The 25,244-nt window shown below is 52.4% G+C and overlaps 2 protein-coding genes across 2 annotated transcripts in view; one reads left to right on the forward strand and one right to left on the reverse strand.

Annotated features, from left to right (window-relative positions):
- The first annotated feature begins 5,320 nt into the window (after window positions 1–5,320).
- R3HCC1 (R3H domain and coiled-coil containing 1) lies at window positions 5,321–13,652 on the forward strand. Its single transcript, XM_052644539.1, has 8 exons — window positions 5,321–5,447; window positions 5,626–5,908; window positions 6,323–6,460; window positions 7,947–8,553; window positions 9,390–9,562; window positions 10,677–10,747; window positions 12,277–12,372; window positions 13,347–13,652. Exons 1-8 carry the CDS (start codon window positions 5,321–5,323, stop codon window positions 13,481–13,483), a joined length of 1,632 nt encoding a protein of 543 aa, XP_052500499.1. The 3' UTR covers window positions 13,484–13,652.
- A 1,144-nt stretch (window positions 13,653–14,796) lies between these two features.
- LOXL2 (lysyl oxidase like 2) overlaps window positions 14,797–25,244 on the reverse strand; it is a 114,536-nt gene continuing 104,088 nt past the window's right edge. Inside the window, exons 11-14 of the mRNA XM_052644744.1 lie at window positions 23,034–23,149; window positions 21,768–21,904; window positions 16,611–16,722; window positions 14,797–15,768 (exon numbers count right to left, since the gene is read on the reverse strand). Of these exons, the coding sequence (XP_052500704.1) occupies window positions 15,689–15,768; window positions 16,611–16,722; window positions 21,768–21,904; window positions 23,034–23,149 (445 nt within the window). The 3' untranslated portion in view covers window positions 14,797–15,688. The remainder of the gene's footprint in view (window positions 15,769–16,610; window positions 16,723–21,767; window positions 21,905–23,033; window positions 23,150–25,244) is intronic.

Below are 25,244 nucleotides of genomic sequence, written 5' to 3' on the forward strand. Positions count from 1 at the left end.
AGTTCACAGAGTCTTTCCTTTTCTTCTATTCTGCTACTGAGCTTTTTCTTTTGGTTACTGTAGCTTTCAATTCTAAACTTTCCTTTTGGTTCTTCTTTATATCTTCTGTGTCTTTGCTGAGACTTTTTTTTTCCATTTTTTTTTCAAATGTGTTCATAGTTGCTTGTTGAAGTATTTCTATCATGGTTGCTCCAAAATCTCAGATAGTTTAACATTTCTGACATCTCAATGCAAATTTGAGTCTATTGACTGCCTTTTTTTCATTGAGTTTGAGATCGTCTTAATTCTTGGTACCACAAATTATTTTTTAATTGAATCCTGGGCATCTTGGGTATTATGAGATTCTGAAGCTTTTTTTTCAATATCTCTTAACTAATTAATTTTTGGCTGTGCTAGATCTTTGTTGCTGCACCTGGGCTTTATCTAGTTGCACTGAGTGGGGGCTACTACTCCTCACTGGGATTGTATGGGCTTCTCATTGCAGCGGCTTCTCCTGTTGCAGAGCGTGGGCTCTAGGTGCGAGCACCTCAGTGGTTGTGGCGCACAGGCTCAGTGGCTGTGGCACACAGGCTTAGTTGCCCTGCCACATGTAGGATGTTTCCCGACCAGGGGTTACACCTGTGTCCCCTGCATTGGCAGACAGATTCTTAACCACTGAACCATCAGGGAAGTCCCCTGGATCTTTGTAGCTTCTGCTTTACCTTTCTTTGCCAGCACTCCAGAATGGGGATGGGGGGCATTGCATTGTTACTGCCAGGTGAGGGTTAAAGTGCAGGTCTCCCATTTAGCCTCCTTTGATACTAAGATGTATGGTCCTCATCACTGATGGGTGAAGGTCTGGCTTCCCACAAGGCCCCCATGGATGCTTTGCTGGCTGGAACGGGTGGAGGTGCTGCTGTTTCCCACACAGCCTCCGCTGACCCCACTGGCGGTGCGGTTCCCTCTTGATCTCTGGGTGGCAGTGAACGTCCTCTGACAGCCCTCCAGTGGGGAGGGCGCCTTTTTACTGCTGGGTGGGGGTGGAAGTCATGTTCTCCGGTGGTCTCTACTGACACTTCAGGCGGGGCCCAGGGCTCCTTACTGCCTGAAGGGCATGAAAGTCCAAGCTCCCCGCTACGTGACCTTCTTTCACATCATCTTGGTGGCAAGGTTGTGACACTTCATTACAGCCTGGTGAGGGTGACAATCTGGGCTCCAACATGGCCTTAGCTGGTCTGAGTGGGAGTGGTGTTTGGCTGAGGTTGAGAAATTATTATCTCAGAGTGCTCTGTCTGACTGGCCTGCACATTTGGCTAGAGAGAAAACACCCCCTTTCGTTAGGGTGAGTTTTGCTGTTGTTTTTGTGTGTCTGTTTTGTTCTGTGTCCATTGGTACTTCCGGGTTGCTGGCTTCTTCCAGCTCCAAGTCTAAAAATTTGAGGCATAAAGAAAACCCAGCTCTTTGTTGTTCCTTGGAACCAGAGACCCATAGCTGGTCTTCTTTCTTTTCTCCACCTTTTACGTTTGTTTTATATATAATGTCTGGGGATTTTAATTATATTTAGTGCAAGGAATTGGCAAAGTGTGTTTACTCCATTTTCCTGGAAGTCCTAATTTTCTTCTTACATACATCAAATGGATGTTCCAGCAGGCTGTGTATGAAGCCAAACATTCTTATGTATGCTGTGTTTAAACAACTCTTGTTGATCTTTAAATGTTGTGACTCCATTTCTCTTTAATATTATAATACTGTTTACTAACTTAGTCAAATGCTCTTATATCTGCCCACTGAAAAATTTTAAGTTTCACCACCTAATGTGTTAGGTTCTCTGATACACATGTTAAAACTATGTAGACAATACAAAGACTTTCAATAGCAAACATTAACTAGATATTCTTAAACTTCATCTTAAACATGGAGAGAACAGTTGGTTAGCTCATGCAAGCTGAGGTTAATACTGTCTCAGTTTGCTTAGAGTAAGGAGATGGGAAATTGGGACATAGATTCCAGTGCTGCAGGTGGCCCCAGTGGCAAGGGAAGGGGCGCTGGATTATAATTTAGGGTTGCTATGGTAGTAGGGAACTCTAGATTCATCCCTTCAGATGGGGCTGCTTGCAACCCCATGTCATCTGCATGCAATCCTTTCATCATCTTTCAATCATACCTCTTGTTTCAGGTAAAACTCTACAGTACACACCCAACAGGCTTCTCTGGTTGATTGGATTCATCTAGTTTATTTAATGCCTGACTCTGTGTCTGGTTATTGACCATAGCATCAATTCTAACAACATTCTAAAGATGGAAACTCTGAACCAGGTGATGTTCCAGAACATGGATGTCACAGGCTAGATCTGGATTAGAGCAAGTTCCCACTCTGCCTGTGGTAGCTGGTTCCTTGGCTAAACCTCAGGTTGAAAGTGAAAATGTTAGTTGCTCAGTCATGTCTGACTCTGTGACTCCATAGACTGTAGCGCACCAAGGTCCTCTCTCCACGGAATTTTCCAGGCAAGAATACTAGAGTAGGTTGCCATTCCCTTCTCCAGTGTATCTTCCTGACCCAGGGATCGAACCCAGGTCCCCTGCATTGCAGGCGGATTCTTTACCGTCTGAACCACTAGGTTATTCCTCTGAACAATCTCCAACTGAATGGGCCACTGTGAAGATTCAGTTTATGCCATTTTTATGGCAACCTTTGTGTAAATAGTAGTTATCTTCATTTTCACAAGCCTTTGTGTCACAGATTTATTTTCAGCTTTGTTGACTCCATTTTTTGTTGCCTCTGTGATGAACATGATTGCCTCTTTTATATCTTTCCATGCCTCTGACAGTTCACACTCCTGACATTCTGTTGGTTTTTCCATCGTGACATGAAAATCAGACTTTCTTTGATTTCCTTGAGAACATGCAGTAGTTACTAACTGAAATGTCTTCTCTTTTTTCTTTTCAAGAGAACTTTCCCGTGTACTGTTATCCTCTTTTTTCTATGATGCTTTTTTAACTTTTTGTTTTTGCTATAGAAAATTTGCATACCCTGCTGCTTTTTGTTCAGTTTGTCTCTGACTGGGGACCATTCACTGCTCATCTGGTATTTGTCCCCCAGTCCTGTGGGTAGATGCACTTTGATTCCCTTCCCCATTTATCTTGGCATCTTTTGGTAACCTCCACCCGCAAGTGGAGGCCCTTGTGCTAATTCTTTTTTTTCTTTTCAGCTTCCAACTTATCTGAAGAGTGTGTAGTGAAAACTGCATTCACGGGCAGCCTCCTCTGAGAGTTTCCTTGTTTGAGTCTCTCTGAATGTGTTGAAATCCTCTGTCATGGACCAGCTCTAAAGAGGTAGGGGTATAGCCTGTATCTTGGGGTTTTGGTTGGTTCCTTCATTGTGGGGGAGAGATGGCCACTTTATTGAGAAGGTTAGTCCTTCTCTTTCTTTTTTTTTTTTTTATTTTTGGCTGTGCTGAGTCTTTGTTGCTGCGTGGGTTTTTCTCTAGTTGCGGAGAGTGGTGCTACTCTCTAATTATAGCATCAAGACAAAAGCAAGTGCAAAGAGAACTCAAGGAGGTGAGTCATGGGCTTCTCATTCAGGAGCACGGGCTCTAGAGCACAGGCTCAGTAGCTGTGGTGCACGGGCATGGTTGCTCCATGGTATGTGGCATCTTCCAGGGTCAGGGATAGAACCCATGTCTCTGGCCTTAGCAGGCGGATTCTTTACCACTGAGCCAACAGGGAACGCTGAGCCTTTGTTTTCTAAGTTAGCATGCATATTCCTTCTGGGTCATGTGTGCAAAATGGGCGTGCCTCCCAGCCTCACACTTCCCATCATGGAAGCCTGGTCGGATAAACGGGACCGTTGTGTGGCCCCTCAGTGTTCTCTCAGGCCAGTCTGATTCCACTTCAGTTAAGCCAGTGTGGAGTGTAGGTGGGGCTGGTGGAGTCAGAGTCCAAATGGGTGTCCCTGTTCTTCTTGCTGTATTTTTGCCCTCCACCCCCCAGGGACTGGATGCCCCTCCAGGCCTGAGACTGGGGCAGGGGCAGGCCTTCAGAATCTCCTCTTAACAACCAGGCCCCCAAAGGATACTCATGACTCACCTCCTTGAGTCCTCTTTGCACTTGGTGTTGTCTTTATTTTATATCCTTTTTATTCTTTTAAAAAATTTTTATTTATTTTTAGTTACACTGGGTCTTCATTGCTGTGCACAGGTTTTTCTCTAAGTGTCAAGTGGGGCTACTGTTTGTTGCAGTCTGAGGGCTTCTCGTTGCAGTGACTTGTCTTATTGCCAAGCACAGGTTCTAGGGCACAGGTTTGAGAGTTGTGGCCCACTGGCTTAGCTGCCCCAAGGCATGTGAATCTTCCTGGACCAGAGATCAAAACCGTATCCCCTGCATTGGCAGGCAAATTCTTAACCACTGGACAACTAGGGAAGTCTCGATTCTTTTTATTCTTGAAAAACTATCTGGAAAGATAGTTTTTGTAAATATAATATATCCCAATAGTTTTTGTAAATGTAATATATAAAAAGATATAATCCCACCATCTGTTAAAAGAAATACTCTGGGAAAAACTGCAAGAGAGCAAAATGCATCTTTGTTTTTCTTCATTGTCCTGTTCCCAACTTCTCCCAGCCGACATTTTAAGGGTCAGCCTCCTTGTGACCTTTCTTGTATCCTATTGCAGGGCCCACTCAGACTGTCCCACCCCTGTACTAAAACCTGGGTTTTTAATAACTCAGGGCCCTGCTTGTTTCCGGATGATCAAAGGCTTACATTTCAGCACCTTCCAGGGAAGAGGAGGATTTCAGCCCTGGTCTCCTTGATTATAATAAGCCATCTCATGGCTGTCTGATGACATGAATTTCAAGCCCTATTTAAGGCAAGTGCTGGAGTTACTTTTAGATGTAGCAAGTTCTGCAAACCACCATTCTAGTGGCTACCCAGCCCTGTTATCCATAGGCTAGTATACCTTGTCAGGGACGCTGTGCTGTGAGTTGGACCTCTTTGCAGCTTCCATCGATAAGGGCCAAAGGGCGATGAAATTCTTGGTGTCCAGAAACTTCCTATGTATCCCTCTTTGACGTCCCTAGGGAGGGGATCAAGGAACTGTACAACCTGGTATCCCCATGACCTAGCATGTAGGAGCCACTCCAAACGATTTCCCAAATTTAATTGATCCTAGGAGACAGTGTAGGGTTTCCCAGGTGACTCAGTGGTAAGGAATCCGCCTGCCAGTGCAGGAGACTCAGGACACACGGTTCGATCCCTGGGTGGGGAATATCCCTGCTCAGGTGACCTGTGGTCTCAGGGGCAAAAAGAATCAAGAAAGAACGCGCCTTTGCCATTGGGGGTGATGCCTCCCCCGGGCCGCGCGGTGGCGCTGCAGCTCCGCGAGGCCCGGGTGGTTCCGGGGCTCAGGGGCGCGCAGGCTTCTGGGGACCCAAGAGCTGCGGCGGCGACGCGCGGGGCGGCCGCGGAGAGTGCGGCGGGCGGACCTCAGGGCAGGTCGCTCCGATCGCTCCCGGTCAGCCTGTGCTCCTCCCTGGCCTCTCGCTCCCGGGCCGGGAAGGATCGATCGCGCCCGCGGATCGGGCCCGAGGCAGCAGGGCGCGGACCTGGGGACGGCGAGAGCGACCGCATCGGGGGCCGGGTGACCCCTCCCTGCCCCACCACGGCCCTGCCGGGGGCCCTCGGCACGACCCTTACCCTCCTCGGAGCCCGGCCGGTCTCCGATCGGAGGAGAGACCGTGTCCTCGGTCGTGGAAGGGCCCGGGTTCTGTGCTCTGATCGCAGCGGTGTCGTTTGCCCCGCAGGCTCTCCCACCTGTCACCCTGGCCCTTCTCTGCTTGGACGGCGTCTTCCTCTCCACAGCCGAGAATGACTTCGTGCAGCGCATCCGGGAGGAACTGGACCGCTTCCTGCTGCAGAAGCAGCTGTCAAAGTAAGCCGTTGTGAGGGTGGTGCTCGCTCTGCCGCTGGGAAAATCAGTGTTCGCCCCTAGCCTCCTTGCCCCTTTTTGTCCAATGGTGCATCTAAAGTAACTAGGCTCGCAACTCGCTCTGATTTGGCCTTTAGGTGTAATAATCTGCTGTCAGGCCTCTCCCCGCTGCATCTTTCCTGGGTGACACCAAGCATCGCCTGAGATGGAACAGCCCATCCCTGGAAGGAGGATGGGGCCAAGTAGTTCCCTGTCATACCCTCTACGGGCAGGTCCACTGCAGTCAACCTGGGACCCCAGGGGGCAGAGCGAGCCTAGGCTCAAGCCACCATTAAACCAGGAGTGGACTCCGTGGGGGTCAGGCCTGGGGGCTGCTCCTGGAGCTCCTGCTCTGCTCTCCTTCCCATCCCTCCCCAGGGTCCTCCTCTTTCCCCCACTCTCCAGTCGGCTCCGGTACCTGATCCACAGGACAGCAGAGAATTTTGACCTTTTGAGCAGCTTCTCTGTTGGAGAGGGCTGGAGGAGGAGGACAGTCATCTGTCACCTGGACATCAGGTGTGTATCCTGCCGCCTGGGAGGCCCCTCGTTGGTTTTCCCCTGGGGGTGGTCTGGTGAGCTGGTCAGCCTCTGGGACGGAATCAGGGCTGGGTGGCCCCCTCTCTCCCCAAGCCTCAGTTGCTTAGAGTCAGTGCTGCCTTCTGCTCAGCAGGGGAGTAGAGGTGCATTGTTGATGGAGTTCCTTTAGCAAATTCAGCTTATGCACGTTGGGCCAAAAGAGAGAGGACTGTTTAAACAGTGGGGATGTCCACCCAGCATTGCTCTCAGGGAGCTTGGGCCCTGCAGAGGCCATGGCACGTGAAAGCTCATCTAGCAATTCGCTCACCTGTCTCCATGCACATCTCGAAGGATCTTATCATAATGTCTATAATCCTAGCCTTTAAAGTTACATACTTTTCTCTTTTTTTGATCTGTTTTAAACTTTTTGTTCTGTGTTGGGGTGCAGCCAATTAACAATATTGTGATAGTTTCAGGTGAACAGCAAAGGGACTCAACCACACATATACATGTATCCATTCTCCCCTAAACTCCTCTCCCATCTAGGCTAACACATAACATTGAGCAGAGTGGTGCATGCCATACAGTAGGTCCTTGTTGGTTATCCATTTAAAATATAGCAGTGTGTACGTGTCCATTCCAAGCTTCCTAACTATCCCTTCCACTCATCCCATTGTGTGTGTGTGTGTGTGTGTGTGTGCTAAGTCCCTTCAGTCATGTCAGACTCTGTGACCCCATCCCATTATCAGCCATTCAAAAGAATGAAATAATGCATTTGCAGCCACATAGATGGGCCTAGAGATTGTCATCCACATTACTGCGAATGGCGTTGCTTCATTGTTTTGAATGGCTGATAATGGGATGGGGTCGCAAAGAGTGGGACATGATCTGTCTGCAATACAGGAGAAGTGGGTCCGACCCTTGAGTCGGGAGGATCCCCTGGAGTAGGAAACGGCAACCCACTCCAGTATTCTTGCCTGGAAAATCTCATGGACAGAGGAGCCTGGTGGGCCACAGTCCATGGGGCCGCAAAGAGTCAGTCACAGCTGAGCTGCTAACACACACACACAGATTGTCCTACAGAGTGAAGAAAGGCAGAGAAGGAGAAATGTCATGTGATAGCCCTTATATGTGGAATCTAAAAAGAAATGATACAAATGAACTTACTTACAAAACAGACTCACAGACTTAAAGTTACATACTTTTCTAATAACATAGTTTCTGAATGCTAATTACCACACCCTATAGCAAGTGGACTCAGCTGTCTCACAGTTGGTTTGTAACACTAGAGGAAGAGTTGACTGCTTTGTGCTTGTTCAGGGCATCCCCTCTGATGGCTCATTAAGTTGTTTTCCAGGGTCATTGTGGCTTCGGTTTTTGCCTGAGACTGACTCAAGAGCCTCAGGCCTGAATGGCAGATAACTCCAATAAACCACTCTCCTTGGGTCTCAAGCACCCCTCTGATATGTGCCTGCTCCTACTCCAGGTTACCCAGTTCAGACGGATTCTCTGGCCCCTGCCGCCCTCCTGCCTCCCACCCTAGCAAGTACCGAGGTCCTCGGAAGCCCACCGCAAGTCAGGGAGCGGCTGGTGGTCCCCGAGGGGTGAGGGCCGGCCGGTGGCATCGTGGACGCAAGCCGGACCAGGCCTTGTATGTGCCCCGGGTGCTGCGCCAGCAGGAAGAAGGAGTGCTGCCCGCTCCTGCAGAGCTCCAGGGAGATGCTCTAGCTGGCGGGCTCTCAGAAGAACCAGGAGATACTGGTGCTGGGAACCCCACTGCCGATCAGGAACTTCCCGTGTCGGTGACTCAGGCAACAGAGGACCAAAAAGGCCCTGGTCAAGGCTGTGAGAAAGAGTCGCTGCCAGACCCATTGGCTGCTGAACCCTCAGGGCATGAGAGCCACGCAGGGACCGGAGACAGGTCGGAGTCAGCCACACAGCTGGAGCCTGTGCTGCAGCTGGACTTGGAGGAGGGAAATGGGACTGAGCTGGAGAGGAGCCTGGCAGCAGAGGAGGAAGTAGAAGAGGAAGAGGTGGAAGAGGAGGGGCCAGGCAGCTGCCCTGAGGACGACTTCGGTGAATTGCTGCAGGAGGTGATGAGGCTCTTAAGCCGGAAAAGGGAGGGTGGAAGTGAGGTGGGTGTAGTCGAGGGTGGATGGGGCGGAGGGTCAAGGTGTATGGGGGTGCGGGTGTTGAGTGATAGCGGTCGCTTAGGAGACCAGTACTCAGAGGGCAGGAGGCTCAGGATCTGGGGTCAGTGGTGTGGATTGGATCCCACCTCAACCAGGTTGTTTGGCTTTTCTAAGTTTCAGTTTCTTCCTCTGAAAAAAAGAGCAGGTGCTAATACACACTTCCCAAGGGAACACAGTGCTTCAGAACACACTACAGACACTGGTCATGAAAATTACTCTTCTGCCTGAAGCTTTGTCTTACAAATCTCTTGTCCTTAGAACCGTGTGTCTGTCCCTGAGCCTGGCTGCGGTGTCAGTTGGGAGGGCAGGCAGCGTGTATCGCTATTTTACAGATGAAGGACACCAGAAAGCCTTGCTCATCATCACTTTGTTAATGAGAAAAGGAAAGATCCTGGGCTTGCCTAGCTCCACCTCTTACTGACAGTAACTTGAGGAGGAATTACTTAATTCTTTGGCTTAGTTTATCCATCTGTAAAGTGGGCCTACGGAATAGAGTTTTGGGGATTTTGTGAAACACAAAGTGCGTTAGTGTCAGTCACCCAGCGGGGACTCCCCTAAAACATACTCCTCCATCTCGTGGCCCAGTCTGCCATACTGCTATCTTTCCCAGACTCCTGTCTGGGGTGCTCACCTCCGTGTCAATGCAGAAGCCTGTGGGACTCAGCGTGGGTTTTGAGAGCACTCACTCAGTCCGGTGTATCCAAGCTCCCCTCACTAAAGGGTCTGATCTCTCCCAGATAACGAACAATCTGACCCAGAAGGAGATTCAGGTCGAGAAGATCCACGTAGACACATCATCCTTTGTAGATGAGCTGCCTGGAGAGAAGGATTTTGCGCACGTGGTGGAGATCTATGACTTTGAGCCGGTGCTCAAGACTGAGGACCTGCTGGCTACCTTCTCTGAGTTCCAGTGAGTGCTGGAGAGGCTTTGGGGTGGGGATGGTGGGTGGGGAGAGTGCTTTCTTTCTGGAGAGGAGCTAGGACCAGGCTTTGTGTGGGGGACGCTTGCCTGCCCCTCCTTCAGTGCCTAGAAAGAAAGGCAGAAAGTAGGTGTGGTTGCTCTGGGTGCCATGCTCCCGGGCAATTCAGCTTGCTGGCCGTGACTGTGCGGAGGAGGAAGACAGCTGAGTTTTCGGTTGTGGACAGCTTTTGGAGGCTCAAGACCTGGACCTGCTGGCACAGGCAGCGGACCTCCAGCCTGGCTCCCAGCACGCCCACATGCCAGCCACGACCCTGTGGGCCCACTGCCTCCCCCTGCTTCACGGCCAGCCGCCCAATTGGAGAGTCGACAGATGGAGGGCCACCTCCATAGAGGAGCTCTTTCCGGGATGAACGGGGCTTAAGTAGCTCTGGGGCAGAGTCTGCTGGAGAGGGGAGAAAAAGTGAGAAAAAGTGAAAAAAGACTTCTCCCGTATCCCCAGATTCCTTGGATCCAAATCCAGTCTTTTCTCCTTTCTTTTTTTTTCTCCATGCTTGTTTTCTTTCCTCCGGTCCCCTTTCCAGGGCTGGGCCAGACCAGGGCCATTGGAGGCTTCCTCATCCACAGAGGAGCCCCAGGCTCCAAGACTGCTTTGGTCTCCCACAGGCCCCAGACTCAGGAGTGCCTTCCCACGTGGCAGGAAGAAAGTCAGGGCAGTTTCACTGACATGCTTGTTGTATCAAGTCCTATCCTCAGCGTGAAGCCCTTTGTCTCCAGCCTCAAATCCTACGCCCTTGGCCTGGGGTGACCACGTCTGTGAGGGGCCCTCTTCGCCCTTGGCCTTGTGCTCTACAAGCTTTGAGTCCTGACTTCCTCAGTTCTAGAAGTTGGGGGCCCACCAGATCTCAGAGGTGGGGCCTGCCTTTCTGAAGTTGTCGTATGGTCCTCAGGGAAAATCTGCTCCAGATGGTCATCTCCTTCCTAGAGGAGATGAACTTGCCTTGGGCTTGGAGTATTTGAGGACTGGAGAGGGGAGGGTCTTCCTGCAGCAGGAGGGGTTTTCCGCATTCACTCTCCCTGTCACTCTGTCTTGTCCCCGGCACAGAGAGAAGGGGTTCAAGATTCAGTGGGTGGACGACACGCATGCACTTGGCGTCTTCCCCTGCCCAGCTTCAGGTAAGGCAGTGCATGGTGGCCTGGCTCCTCTGACTGCTGTTGGGAAGGGAGGGAGCCTCGTTTTCTGGGGTGAGGATCCCCCAGATCAGGGTGCAGGCTGCCCTAAGCTGATGGACTGGCAGGGCGGCTCCCAGCCACCTAATCGGGAAGTCCAGAGGGGCGGAGTGGGCACTGGGCCAGGAAGCTCACACCTCTTCATCCTTGCTTCTTGAGTTGAGAGGTTTCAGATTTGGGTGACCTCCACATCCTAAATGAAAGCATGTGAAGGTGCCATTTTTACAGGTCAAAAACATTCAAATACTGGTGGGACTTTTCCTGGTAGTTGAGTGGTTAAGACTCCAGGCTTTAATGCATAGGGCATGGGTTCAATCCCTGATCAGGGAACTGAGATCCCACATACCATGTGGCACAGCCAGAAAAAAAAAAAAAAAAGCATTAAAGTACTGGCAGGTTCCTATGGTTTGAGCAGATGTGTTCTCATTCCATTTAGATTAGAGCTTCGGGAGATAGGTGAGATGACTCCATTTTACAGATGGGGAGACTGAGTTCCCTGATGTCAGTTTCCGATCAAGGTTATGAAGCCTCTCATCAGTCGTCAAGGCTGGGGAGGCCAGGTAGTCTCCTGGCTGTCATTCCAGTGCTGGACTTCCCTCTCAGCACTTGCCTGTACTTCCCCTGCCGCACCACTGCACAGTTTGTGTATATTTATAAAGAGTCAGTCCCCGGCCCCCCTTGACTGGGCTTCTCACAACCACGGGCTCTGAACACAGAGTGGGGGGTGACCATGGCTGGTGTGGCCCAGTCTTCAGGAGAGCCTGAGCTTTTAGGGACGGGGGGCAGTGTCTGGGCAGCAAGAGGATTGGGGCCAGGTGGGGGCTTCAGCCCCAGAGAGGGAGCCACTGAAGGTGGGGGCTGGGGGAGGCCCTCCCGGTCCATGGAAGGGATTAGCAGTGGGCTTGGCATGGCCATGGCTGCCTTCTGGGCTCTGCCAAGCTGGCCAGGAGCCAGGGGTAGGCCTGCTCAGCTTCCTCATGTCCTGGCCTCATCTGTATGATGGTTTGGGTCTGAGGTCCCTCCCAGCTGTAAGTGGCCCGAGTGCCCCAGGGCCCAGCACAGCCTGAGGCAATGAGAGCATGCACCCTGGGAGGGTCTTGAGTCGGGGCAGGGTGGTGATGGTGGTGGTGGTGTTTGTTTTAAGCTCCCGGGCTTTGGAAGGCTGGGGCCTACCTCTGGTGATGTCAGAACCACAGGCTCACCATGTGGCTGCTGCCCCCCCCCCCCATCCCCCAGGGCAGGGGGGTAGAAGTTGGGGCATGGGCCCTCCATCTGAGAGCATGGCAGCCCTGTGCAGACCGGCAAGCTCCAGCGGAGGGGCGAGCTGATGGGGCAGTCCTGTCCCTGAGGTTTGGATGGGTGGTTTGGATGGGTGTCAGAAGCGGCTGCTTGGGCTTTGGGGTGACATGTGTGTTCCTGGGTCCTGAGGCCTCAGCGGGAAATGCGGATGGCTCAGACCTGCTTTCTTTCCTTAGCTGCTGAGGCCCTGACCAGGGATTTCTCCACACTGAAGATCCGGCCCCTGACGCAGGGAGCCAGGCAGTCCAAGCTGAAGGCCCTGCAGAGGCCAAGTAAGGGAGCCGGTGGTCTGGGTGGGTGGGCGGCTCGAGTGTGGGTCTGCCCTCTGATTCACTTCCCTCTAAAGTTCTCTGCTTTCTGGCCCCTGGGCTGCAGTGACCCATGGGGTGGTCCTCGCCCAACCCAGGGGGCCTATCAGGAGAGCTGTCTTCCAGCTGCCCTGTCCCAGGCTTGCCCTCCATTCACACCTCTTGGGAGTCTGGTTTGGGGTGCAGAGGGGAAGCTTGGTCTTTGTGTCCAGCCGGGGAAGCCATGCTTTGCTGTAAGGTATACAGAGCTTGGGCTTTGGTGTGACCCTGGCACTGGCACTTCCTTAAACTGGCCTTGAGCAAGTCACTGGATGTATGTGAGTCGGTCCCTTTCTCTGTGAGATAAGCGTTAGAGTGAATGAGAGAGCCTGGCGGGACGGGCCCCTGCAGTGGTGAGAGGCACACAGAAGGTGCCCCGTAAATGATGGCTCCTCCCCTTTACTCTCCTCCTTCCAGGGAGCACGAGGGTCTTTAGGGGCCAGTTTCCCATGGCCGCAGAGCAGTGGCTGGCTGGCAGAACTGGCCTAGAGAAGCCTGCTGAGGCCATCCATGTTCTTGTGGATTACATGGTCTTTGTCCCAGACTTCTTAGGGATGATAAACATCCTGTCTGTTGATCCAAGAGCTCCAGGTGTCCCTTCCTGGTCTGCCTGCCCTCTCAAAGGGCCCCTGCAAGGGAGGGAGGTGGACAGGATTAACGCCACCCCCCACCCCCGACAGAAGGAGAAACAGGGAGGGCGCGGAGAGGTGGCAGAGTAAGTCAGGACCCCACGTCAGGGCCAGGAGCCCTCGGTGGCCCCTCTCACCAGCATCAGGCCACAGTGGGGTGCAGCCAGGCCTCAGGGGTGGGCTCTAACTGCCTCCGAGGCTGCTGTGTTGCTGGGAGGAGAGGCCACAGCCTTGAATTCAAGTCCGCATCCCATGGGGCTTTCCTTTCAGAGCTCCTGCATCTGGCAAAGGAGAGACCACAGACAAATACAGCTGTGGCCCGGAGGCTGGTGGCCCGGGCCCTGGGGCTCCAACACAGAAAGAAGGAGCGGCCTACAGTGGAGCCGCCTGCCGTTCTGAGGCCCTGAGAGGCCCAGCCCGCTGGATTGAGCTCCCCAACCCAGCTCGGGCCCCAACACCACAAGCCTTTACACACACCGGAGCAGCCCTGAGCCATCCTTGGAGCATCGCTATGAGGCGTGGTGGGCTTTAGTTTGGTCTAGTTTCTGAAGCTGAGTAAAAAATAAAAAAATTAAAGAATTGTAACACAATTGCTTCAAAATGTAATGGTCTGCAGTGGAACACTAGGGGGCGCTGTTCGCCTCCCATTGGAGACCTAGGGCTGCTGAAGAAGCTGGTTGCTTTAGGTGACTGACCTCAAACCAGCTGGGCCTCCAAGGCATTTTTGAGCAGAGCTTGCCCAGTTTGTGGTGGTAGGTTGCACCTGTTGTGTGACATATGCCCAGTCTCCTTCAGAGCAACTCTGGGCTATTGGCCATGCTGAGACACCCCCTGCCTCTGCCGGGTACTGGCCCTAGTGTTACCAGTGGTGTGGGTTACATAGGGGTCCCTGTAGAAATAAACATAAACTCACCTCGAGGTGAAATCTGAAATGCCCTGGAATGGGTGGGAGGGCAGCTTTGTGAGGACAGGGTCCCAGTACACTGGTCTTTCTGGTTTGAGTGGAGCTGGTGACGATCCTGGCCCTCTGAGGTCATCATGGACCCCTCGGTTTGTTGGGCTGCAGCCCACTGTGATGCAGAGGGAGCCCCAGGCCTGGCTGGATTGGGGTTCACTCTCACTGTGCCCCGGAGACTCAGGGTCCACCCTTACTGCACCTCGGGGAAGAGCGTGGGGCCCTGATCTGCTTCATCATCCTTCTGCCAGAGACCAGCCCAGGTGCTGCCCTTTGAGGAAATTTCCTGAGGCTGAAGGCTGGATGTCCCATCTGATCCTCACGCAACCATGGTGCCCCTAACACGTTTCCCTAAAAGACAAGAGCTGAAGAAAGGCTGAGGCCCGTCCTCTGTGGTGTGAACTGAAGGAGGCCTCTGTGATGGTTCAGTGGTAAAGAACTTGCCTGCAGCCCAGGAGATGCAGGTTTGATCCCTGGGTCAGGAAGATCTCCTGGAAGAGGAAATGGCAACCCACTCCAGTATTCTTGCCTGGGAAATCCCATGGACAGAGGAGCCTGGTGGGCTACAGTCCCTGGGGTTGCGAAAGAGTCAGACACAACTTAGGGACTAAACACCAACCTGTAGCCAATGCTGGACAGGAGGTGTCGAACCCACATCCCTACGAGAGAGAACCTGTAAGGGTGTGCAGCTCCCTGGCTGCGACTGGGGAAAGGAGCCCTGTGGCTTAGGGGCTGCACGCAGAGGCCCAAATGAAACACACCTGCAGGTCATAAATCTTTTATTTGGAGTTTCAAGTATGTGTAAGTGTCCGTGATGACACATGGCGATCGGTGAGCGTCCTCCTCACCCAGAACCCTGGTTCTAGCACCGTTGAATCAATTACCCACAGAATTAGAAGGACAGACAGAGGCGTCACTTACACAGGTGGGCTGGTTTTTCTTTTGAGCTCTACGTTCAAAGGCCCAGATGCCCGATATGAAATGCCACTAAATTACTTTCTGTTTCAAAGTCTGTGAAAATAGAATATAATTATAGTATCTTGAAAAATAGGAGGGCACAGGGGTGTAGGTGTCTGGGGGCAAGAGAAGCACCATCTCTGAGCTCACTGGATCAGAAGACGGTTGGCAGCATTACTTATACGTGTGAATAGAATAAACAGAGTAGAGGCAGGTCATTTAACTGGAAGAGAAGTCTAGATATTCAGGGTGGCTGGAAACAACCTAAGAGGAGGGGAAGTGGGATTCAGCCTGACCTCCTTGGGTTGTTAACCCACGTTGCCAACATGTAACTTGAGAAGAAAATGGCCCCATGTTATCTGTGGTGAGCCGGGCAGGTGGTGAGGCTCGGAGTGGACCATGCCTTGGATGGGACAAGCAGCCAACCACCTGTGCACTCATGGTCCCAGCCAGGATGGCTCTTGGTTGGCGCTGCTCCCCACCGCCCCATGGACGAGCCCCAGCCCTGGAAGCTGTCCCAGGCTGCGGGTGTCAGGAACACGCCTTCCTCGCCTTCCTCCTGAGCTTGGGCGAGGGCTGCAGGGGGCCGAGACGGGCAGGGCCGGGCTGGATGAGGGGGAGCAGGGTGATATCCGGTCAGACTGCAGTTGTTGGGGGAGATGCCCGTGGCCCGAAGGCAGGAGGTGACCATGTTGCCACTTTACCGCGTGGAGACCTGGTTATTTATGAGTCCACTGAAGTGCTCAAACTTTTTTTCCGTCTCTTCACTGAAGGAACCACCTGAGGGAACAGGCATCAGAGAGATAGTGTTGGGCAAACCAGATGCACAAGTCTCCCCCCCAGAGCTGGAGCCACCCCCATCCTCCCCAGGCGGCCTGCAGGGCCACCTGTGTGTGATGCCAGCAGGGCAGTGACAGGTGCTGGCCATCTGTAGGGCCAGGCTCATGTCAGCTGCCCTGGCAGAGTCGGCTGAAGGAGTGACTTAATCTAATGCTGTTAGTTTTTACCTCCGCCGAGAGCAAGGCCATCACTTTGCCAGTGGAGGAGAAAGCCCAGCCTCCCCTGTTGGAACCCAGGTTGTATAATGCTGGGAAAAGCTTCTTCATTGGTGGCCAGAAGCCATGGTGGCGGCTAGAGCTCGACAGGAAAACGACATGCACAACCCACAAATTGCCGACGCCCACGTTTTTGTGGTCTCACGTATAATGAGGTGGTGGCCTCAGCTTCACCAGCCCTTAAATAGCTTTGGGGTCTGTGCTGGGCCGGCCCATTTCTGTCCCATTCTCTTGCCTCAGCCAATGCTGGCAGTGAAAACCCCATCTTCATCCAGGGCTGTGTGTTCACCATGTCCTTCCCGTGTGTGGAAACGCGAGACTGGCTCCCCCCACCCCCAAGGTCTTTACCCAGCTTAGGAAGGCGTGCTGTTTCCTGGAGAAAGTGGGGCAGCTCCCGCCCATCTCCTGGAGGTGGGCTGAGGAGGGGCAGCCCAGGGGCGCAGTGCTCCCCATCCTGGAGGTGGGCTGAGGAGGGGCAGCCCGGGGGCGCAGTGCTCCCCATCCTGGAGGTGGGCTGAGGAGGACGGCCCGGGGGCGAGTGCTCCCCAGCAGGGCCCCGGGCCTTACCTATGTGACAATTGTACATCCAGATGCGGTGGCCATCGTACCGGGTCCTGCACTTCATGATGTTGTTGGTGTAGTCAGACTCCGCCACCTCGTAGTTGGGATTGATGACAACCTGGGGGAGAGTCAGGTCAGAGGGGGTCCTGCCTCGGCCGCCCTTCATCCTAGGCCTGGCTGCGATGCTGAGACCAGGCCTGCCTCCAGAGCCGGGCTGAGCTCACGGGACAGGGCACAGCATGGCTGGTGTTGTGTTCCCAGAGCAGAGGGGAGGGTGCAGGACTGGCCAGAGGCGAGGCCAGGGAGGCAGAGCGGAGACCTGGAGGAGACCTCCATGCGCCTCACTCACCTACCAAGAGTAAGCCTTCAGGTGTGGGCAAGGGATAGTTACCGAGTTTGGGATGGACATGTATATACTTAAAATGCATAACCAACAAGGACCTACTGTACAGCACGGTGAGCTGTGCTCCATGGTATGTGGCAGCCTGGCTGGGAGCGGGGTTTGCAGGTGAATGGATACATGTATGTGTTTGGTTGAGTCTCTTCACTGTTCAGCTGAAACTATCACTACACTGTTTGCTAACTGGCTATACTCCAGTACAAGGAGGGCATGACAATCCACTCTAGTATTCTTGCCTGGAGAATCCCCGTGGTCACAGGAGCCTGGCGGGCTACAATCCATGGGGTCGCAAAGAGTCGGACATGACTGAGCAGCTAACCAACGCACAGCACATACCCTAATACAGAATAAAAAGTATTTTTAAAAAATGATTGTTAATCAATCTTTTGTCCGACTCTTTGTGACCCCATGGATTGAAGCCCACCAGGTTCCTCTGTCCATGGGATTCTCCAGGCAAAAATACTGGAGTAGGGAGCCATTTCCTTTTCCAGGGGATTTTCCCAACCCAGGCAGGCCTTCAAAAAGGGGTTACCCTCTCCTGGGTGCCAGAGAGGTTTGATGTTAGTAGAGAAGCAGGAGCTGAGGCCTGAGGAGGCCACGAAACAGCTGCTGAGAGAGCCAGAAGGGAGCGGGGAGCAGGACTTGCTGGGAGGGCATGGCGACCAGGACTGGACGCTGTGGGAGTCAGCGGAGGGCTGCCCCAGGCGCCGCAGATGACACTGTTCCTGGCAGCGTGACGTGAGGCACAGCCCTTCTGTTCTCTGGGTCCGGGTTTGCTCTAGGGGGTCCCCAAGCCCTTTCTGCTCACCAGGGCAGATTTCCCCCTTGTACCCCCTTCCTCTGCGTCATCCCAGGTAAGAGGGTGGCACTCAGAGGAGCAGGAGCAGGAGGGACAATTCTTTTGAGGGGGCTTCTGGGATTGGTCAGTCCTAAAGGAGATCAATCAGTCAGTCCAAAAGGAAATCAAACCAGTCAGTCCTAAAGGAGATCAACTGAATATTCATTGGAAGGACTGATGCTGAAGCTCCAATACTTTGGCCACCTGACTCAAAGGGCTGACTCATTAGAAAAGACCCTGAAGGCAGGAGGAGAAGGGGATGCCAGAGGATGAGATGGCTGGATGGCATCACCAAATCAATGGACCATCAACTTGGGCAAACTCCAGGAGATAGTCAGGGACTGGGAGGCCTGGCATGCTACAGCTGTTTGGGTAGCAAATAGTTGGACACGATTTGGCAACTGAACAACAAAAACAACTGGGAGCAGACAGAAAAGGGATATTTAGTGGTGAGGAGCCCAGAGGAGGAATTAAAGGAATAGGAAAGTGAGGAGACAGAAGCTGGGCCTGGGGCTGTGGGTGAAAGTGCAGAGGACACAGATGAGGCTTTCCCCGAGGGTCCTGCCACATCTGGAAGAGCCCAAGGAGGCAAGGGGGACAGGGCCGCCCATGGTCAATATGATGGGGGAGGGATAGCCTGCTCGTTAAGGTGCATTCAGTAGGCTTGGGGCCCTCAGGACCTCTCCCTCCAGGACTGAGAGACCATAAAGAAGGTTGAGGGCTGAAGAATTGATGCTTTGAACTGTGGTGCTGGAGAAGACTCTTGAGAGTCCCTTGGACAGCAAGGGGATAAAACCAGTCAGTCCTAAAGGAAATCAACCCTGAATATTCATTGGAAGGACTGATGCTGAAGCTGAAGCTCCAATACCTTGGCCACCAGATGCAAAGAACCAACTCATTGGAAAAGTCCCTGATGCTGGGAAAGACTGAGGGCAGGAGAAAGGGATGACAGAGGATGAGATGGTTGGATGGCATCACCAACTCAATGGACATGAGTTTGAGCAACCTCTGAGAGATAGTGAAGGACAGAGGAGTCTGGTGTGCTGCAGTCCATGGGGTCACAAAGAGTCGGACATGACTTAGTGACTAAACAGTAACAACAGTGACCCTTTAGCAAGCTGGCTGGGCCTGCCAGAGATGCTATGGGAAACAGGTCAGTGAGGGTCTCCAGCCCTGAGTCCTAGCCGGTGCAGACCATTCTGGGGGCTCTAGGTTATGTCCCATGGTGACTCTGTTTCTCTAGGTAAGGCTGGAAAATGTCCTGCTCTGGGGTGGCCTTACTTTGATCTGTTTTCTGCCTGACAACCTTAGTTGTGCCATGTACCAGCCCATGCATGGCTCATAGCCAAGGACAGACAAACCCCCTGCACCAAGACCCAGGCAGCCCTTTGCTCATAGACAGTCATGCCCTCAGCGTGGGTCCCTGCTGGGTGACCAGGAGGGCAGTGGGGACTATTAGGGCCCTTTCGACCCACTCGGGTGCAAGAGTGAGAGCGGAAATGAATGGTCTCCACAATACCATCAGACTCATATGTGGGGTCCTCAGTCTTTTGGGGAATCTGTGGGCAGTGGCTTTAGTTCCTTAGGCAGGAGACCTGCTGTGATTTACAACAGCCAACATGTGGAAGCAACCTGCCCATCAACAGATGAATGGGTAAAGATGTGATGTATATGTATGTAGACACACAATGGAATACTCAGCCAGAAAAAAAAAAATGAAATTTTGCCATTTGCAATAACATGGATGGACTTGAGGGTATTATGCTTAGTGGAATAAGTCAGGGAAAGAAAAATACTGCATATTATCACATATTTATGCAATCTAAAAAACACAACAAACCAGTGAATGTGACAAAAAAGAAGCAGACTCACAGATACAGAGCATAAGCTAGTGGTCACCAGTGGGGAGAGGGGAATGGGGAGAGGCCAGATAGGGGTACAAACCACTATGTATGAAATAAACTATAAGGGTACACTATTGCAAGCACAGAGAATTAAGCCAAAATTTTCTAATAACTGGGGCATATAAATGGGGCATAATCTAGGAAAATTTTGAATTGCTATGTTGGACACCTGAAACTAATACTGTAAAGCAATTATACCTCGTTGGACACCTATGTTTAATACGTTAAATCAGTTATACCGCAATTTTTAAAAACTTAAAAAACACACACAAAAAATAAATAAAGTGACAGTGGCAGCTTTGTGTTGAAAAACAAAAAGATCTGCTGTGGATCCAGGCAATGGTGGGAATTAGGGATCTAATAACCCTGGGAACCCTTCTGAGCCTCTGTGCACTGGCCTCTTGGGCTGGAATGCCAACCCCTCCTCAACCCAGCTTTCTCCTGTTTCTGCAGCATTTCTGGGGCCTGCACCTGGGTCCACGTGGGAATGGAGAGGGCAAATACTCCCAGGCCAGGACTCTCGAAAGTCTAAAGCTCCACATCCATCCCAAGGGAAGATGACCTGGCCCTGCTGGCTGTGAAGTGTGGGTAATGATAATGCCCATCCCTGGGGGATTACATGAGACCATGGGTCCACAGGGTGTGGCCAGGGTCTGGCCCACCACTGATCTTCAGTGTACAAGTACGTGCGTGCTCAGTCATGTCCGTCTCTTTGTGACCTCCTAGACTGTAGCCCGCCAGGCTCCCCTGTCCATGGGATTCTCCAGGCAAGAATACTGAAGTAGGTTGCCATTTCCTACTCCAGGGGATCTTCCAACCCAGGAACTGAACCCACATCTCTTGTATCTCTTGCATTGGCAGGCAGATTCTTTACCACTGGGCGATCTGGGAAGCCTTTAATGAGTCACAGTTATTAAAAAGACATTATCAAAATACATGACGCTACACGTTCCCCTTGCAAAGGGATAGCAGACCTCAAACATAAACTGAAGTACGTGTACAGAGACATGGATATCCGATTCTTTAAATAAAGAGCACTCTGCTCTTCGCTTGGGCCTCTCCAAGTCTGCGGTTCTGGGCTTGTGGGTGGAAAAGTGCTTGGCTGTCTGATTACCAGTCTCTGAAACTGACCAGGGAAACTTTCAGAACCCCTCTGTGGTCACTTCCCTGCAGGTGTTGGTTCCTCCCAGGATTGTCTATAAGGGGGGGACCGTGGCCAGGCCCTGGGCTGGCTGAATGCCCTCTAGGAAAGCTTTCAAGACAAAATGACACATTTCTGGTCACCCAAGGATCTAGCTTGAAAGCAAGATGGGTGGGGATGTGGGAAAAATAAGGTGAAGTCTCCGCAGGCAGGAGTGCACCTGTGTGCCTGAAGGGGAGACGCTGGGGATATGGTGACCCTGGGTTCCCCCACCAGTCTGGGCCCTGGCTGGGGCCTGCAGCTATTTGCAGAAAGGTGGGAGGCCAATGCGTCTTAGTTCCTATCTCAGGGTGGCCCTTCCCCTGGACAGAGTACATAGAAGCCCTGGGAAGTCATTGCACAAATAGTCACTGGACAGGCTGCCTCTAGTACCTAACAATCTACCATTATAGGTTTATTTCTTTGCATTGAACACTGCCCCCTCTGCAGATCCTCTTCTATGAGGCAAACATTTCTGGGAGAGGCAAGTCACAGACATTTGTGAGTGAATGGCTCTTTGTGTGATTGCTTTTAGCCCTGACGGCACAGGCCAAGAGAGCCTGAGGGAGGGCACTGGGAGAAGCCGGGGTGGAGGTGCAAGTAACGCTCCAGAGACAAGGAGTGTGGGCTGCCTTAGAGGCTGCACAGATTCCTAGCCTGAGCACCAATCTGGCCTGCAGATGCCCTTCGATTTGCAAGTACCAGGTCCAGGACTCTGTGCCCTTTAGACAGCCCAGCCTCCATGCCTGGGCACCATCAGCAGGAGGCTGCCTACCCATTTGCTCAGGCAGAGACCCCTCCTCCCATCAGCAGGGGGCCTGGAGCCCCTTATGTGCCTCACCTGGAACAGGTAGTCTCCAGGAGGCACGTCAGTGATGTCGACCCACTGGCAGTCAATGTCATGACGGTACATGTCCCAGCAGCCCATGGTGATGCCCTGCTCACCAAAGTTGGCACACTCGTAACTCTTCTGGATGTCTGCATGTGGAGACAGAGGGAAGCCAAGTCACCAGGCACCCACGGTTCCTCCACCGTGCTCCTCATGAAGGCCCTGCTAAGTGGGGGGGCATCCCCAGACCCCACCTTCAGCATCTCTCCCTTCTCCAGGCCCACAGCCTTGGCTGCCTCTGGGCTTGGCGGCCCATCCCTGCTCTGCTCTGCTTTTGGTAGAATCCTCCCTCAATTCCCTATCCACATCCTACTGCGTCCTCCTCCACGAAGCCTTCCTGGGCCACTCTGGCCCACCCTGGCCGTTCTGCAGCCTGGGAATGAAGCGTGTGCTATTCTGGATAAGTTATGGTGTTTATTGTTGAGCCCGATGCGGGGTCATCTGGTCTCCCCGAGGGCATCTGCTCTTGGATGTGGTTGGTCTCGGTCTGACCCATCTCTCTGACCTGTCCTGGGTCAGCCCCTTGTGTGGCACACAGTAGGTGCTCAAAACCCATCTGCTGGGTGATTTCATGACATGCCAAGGGCCATATCAACCACTAACAATTAGCACCCATTTACTGAGAGCCTGCCAAGTCTGGGCGCTGCTCTGAACCCCAGCTGCCCTGAGAAGAGTCACGTGTCTCCTCTTAAGAAAGCTCGGTCAGGCCAGGATGGCAGATGCGCCCACAGCGGTCACCGTGCAGGTATGGAAGTGACTGGGGGTGTGGGTGGGGTGCTGCCTCTGCCTGGGGCAGTCAAGAGAGTCTGGGAACCTCAAAGTGGGGCTTTGAACTTGAACTGGAAGGTGAGAACCTGTGGGGCTTGTGTATCTATGTTGGATACAGAGAGAAAGTGTGGTAGCCAGAGTGGGAGGGGACTGCGTGTCAGGTTCAAGGGTTTGAGCCTTACAGGGGAGACCCACCAGTAGACCCACTGGATCCACCAGTGCCCGTCAGCATGATTCTGGGGACCCAGGTGCCTTTATAGCCAGGCCTTGCCCACCCCACCCCTCCAGCCCCAGATGGTAGTCATGAGGTCCCCAGTGAGGAAGGTCCTGTGGGGAGTCAGCAGGGTGACACCGAGTCCCTAGCCAGGCCTGAGATCCTGGCCAAATGACCACACGCAGCAGCATCTGAGTCCCTCAGAATCTCCCCAGCCCACCCTGTCCCCCGAATACCTCCTTCACATTCTGTGTCCTCCAAGCAGAAGCTAGCTTTGTGGCCCTCTGCCACCTTGGTGCCATTGAGGTTCAGCAGGTCGTAGTGGGTGAACACCTCCATGCTGTGGTAGTGCCTGGGGGCAAGAGGGAGGTCTGGATGTCAGTTTCTGGAGGGATTGCCGCCTGCAAGCGATGGCCCAGCTGGCCATTCCCCTCCAGGGACATCTCGAGCAGAGCAGCATGGTCCAAAGTGGTGGTGGAGGGAGAAAAGTGTGCAGTGGACAGGGCATTATGAGATGGGGGATGGGACAGAAGTCAGGGATCATGGCGCTTCCATGGGCTCTGGAGGGGGACAACCCACTACCTTTGGGAGCCTCAGTTTTTTCATCTGCTAAATGAAAATAATAATGTAATGCATGGGGTGCTATGGGAATTAATCAGATAAACTGATGAACAGGGGCTCAGCATCAATAAGCTCAATAAATTAGGATATATTTAGTAAAAGGATGTAGCACCCTCCAGAGACCTAAAGTGGCTGTCACAGCTCATTTCTACTTGGGCACTTTCTGCAGATGAATACATGTCACTCTTCGATGTCTTTAGAAAACGTTTAAAGTGGGAGTATGGTCGGGAGGGAGACAGAATGAAGAGCGGAAGAAGGGGTGGGAAGAGCAGGTGCTGATGAGCAGGGCACACACGTGTCCCAAACTAGGTGATGGAGGCAGAAACTTGTGCTCCTGGCATCAAGAACATTCTTTTTTAAAAAGAGGGGGGAAAGGGGGCTTTGAGACCCCATGGGAGGGACAGGGTGACTGGCACATCCTGTAGAAGGGAGCAGAGAGGGAAGAGAGATTGTGCACCCCCGTGGCTCTTGTCCCGGATGAACATTTACCTAACGGGGTCCCATCTCATCCCTCGGGAAGAATTGAGAACAGATGCAGGTTCTTGGAAAGGCCTGTGTTTGGTGCAGAATAACATGGGAAACATGGCTTCCGAGGGGCCTTCCTGAGGGGCTTGGTGCCAAGCCCATCCTGAGCTGCTACACACCTTATCACAAGTGGCTGCAAGTATTCACACTCGCTTGTCTCTCATTCCAGGAACATTTGGAAAATGGGGGAAGGCACAAGCTACCAAGGTTTGGGGAACAGAATCATGAGTTTTGTTTGCCTGTGACCTGAGTTCCCTCCGCAGGAAAGAGGGAATGATAGCATGACCCCCATCAGGGGTTCTGTAAAGATGAACTAGGAGACGGACTTCCCTGGTTGGGTCCAGAGGCTAAGATTCCACCTTCCAAAGCAGTTCCCTGGTTAGGAAGCTAAGATCCCACAGGCCTCGCAGCCAAAAAACCAAAACGTAAAACAGAAGCAATATGATAACAAATTCAATAAAGACTTTAAAAAAATAAATAAAAGTAAACTATTAATGGGGGAAAAAAACATGGATTAGGAGAAGTCACAGAAATGCCTACCACGGGGCTTGAGACAGAGGAACACTCAGTACCTGTCCACCCTCTCCTTACCGCTACTACTCCCATGAGTGATGGAGTCCTGCTTTATTACTATCAACACCGCTACCATTGCTATGATCGTGTGTATTAGTCACCCAGTCACGTCTGACTCTGTGACCCTATGGACTGTAGCCGGCCAGGCCTCTGTCCATGGGATTCTCCAGGCCAGAATACTGGAGAGGGCTTCCATTCCCTTCTCCAGGGGACCCATTGCTATGATTATTTCCTGGCCACAGCAGCTTCCTTACCGCCCCCCACCCCACCCCCAGCCTTAAATGTTTGCCCTCAGGCTCTGTCGGCTGGATGGGAACAGAAGAGGACAGAGAGGAGAGGAAAATTAAAAGGACAACTTTTCAGAGAGGAAATGAGAGGCTCTTTTCCCTTCTTCCCGCATTGGGCTGGTGCTATGAATAACGTCATAAGTTCCTAACTTGGGCTTTTCCCAGGTCACTCGGGTTCCTGGGGAAAAGGATGCTGAGCCAGGGGCCCATGGGGAACAGTTACAAGGATGCATTCTGTGGCAGTCGAAGGAAAGACTTTGAGAGTCTATTTTGGCTTCTTGAAGGAGCAAGATGGGACACGAGGTCTGACTCACTGCCTGAAACATGTCTACCTCTTCCAGAGAGGGGTTTATGTTGCTATGTTTACTGGCTGGAAAGACTGAAGAGGAATAGGTTTATGTTCCGCTGTCTAAACAAAATGCAGACGGAGCCCACAGACAG

The sequence above is a fragment of the Budorcas taxicolor genome, chromosome 8 (assembly GCF_023091745.1).
Source record: "Budorcas taxicolor isolate Tak-1 chromosome 8, Takin1.1, whole genome shotgun sequence".
Taxonomy (NCBI): Eukaryota; Metazoa; Chordata; class Mammalia; order Artiodactyla; family Bovidae; genus Budorcas; species Budorcas taxicolor.

Coding starts and splice junctions, on each gene's coding strand:
- R3HCC1 (XM_052644539.1), top strand. CDS start 5,321: ATGCCTCCCCCGGGCCGCGCGGTGGCGCTGCAGCTCCGCGAGGCCCGG. Junction 5,909..6,322: donor CTGCAGAAGCAGCTGTCAAA/GTAAGCCGTTGT, acceptor ATCCCTCCCCAG/GGTCCTCCTCTTTCCCCCAC. Junction 10,748..12,276: donor CTTCCCCTGCCCAGCTTCAG/GTAAGGCAGTGC, acceptor TTCTTTCCTTAG/CTGCTGAGGCCCTGACCAGG.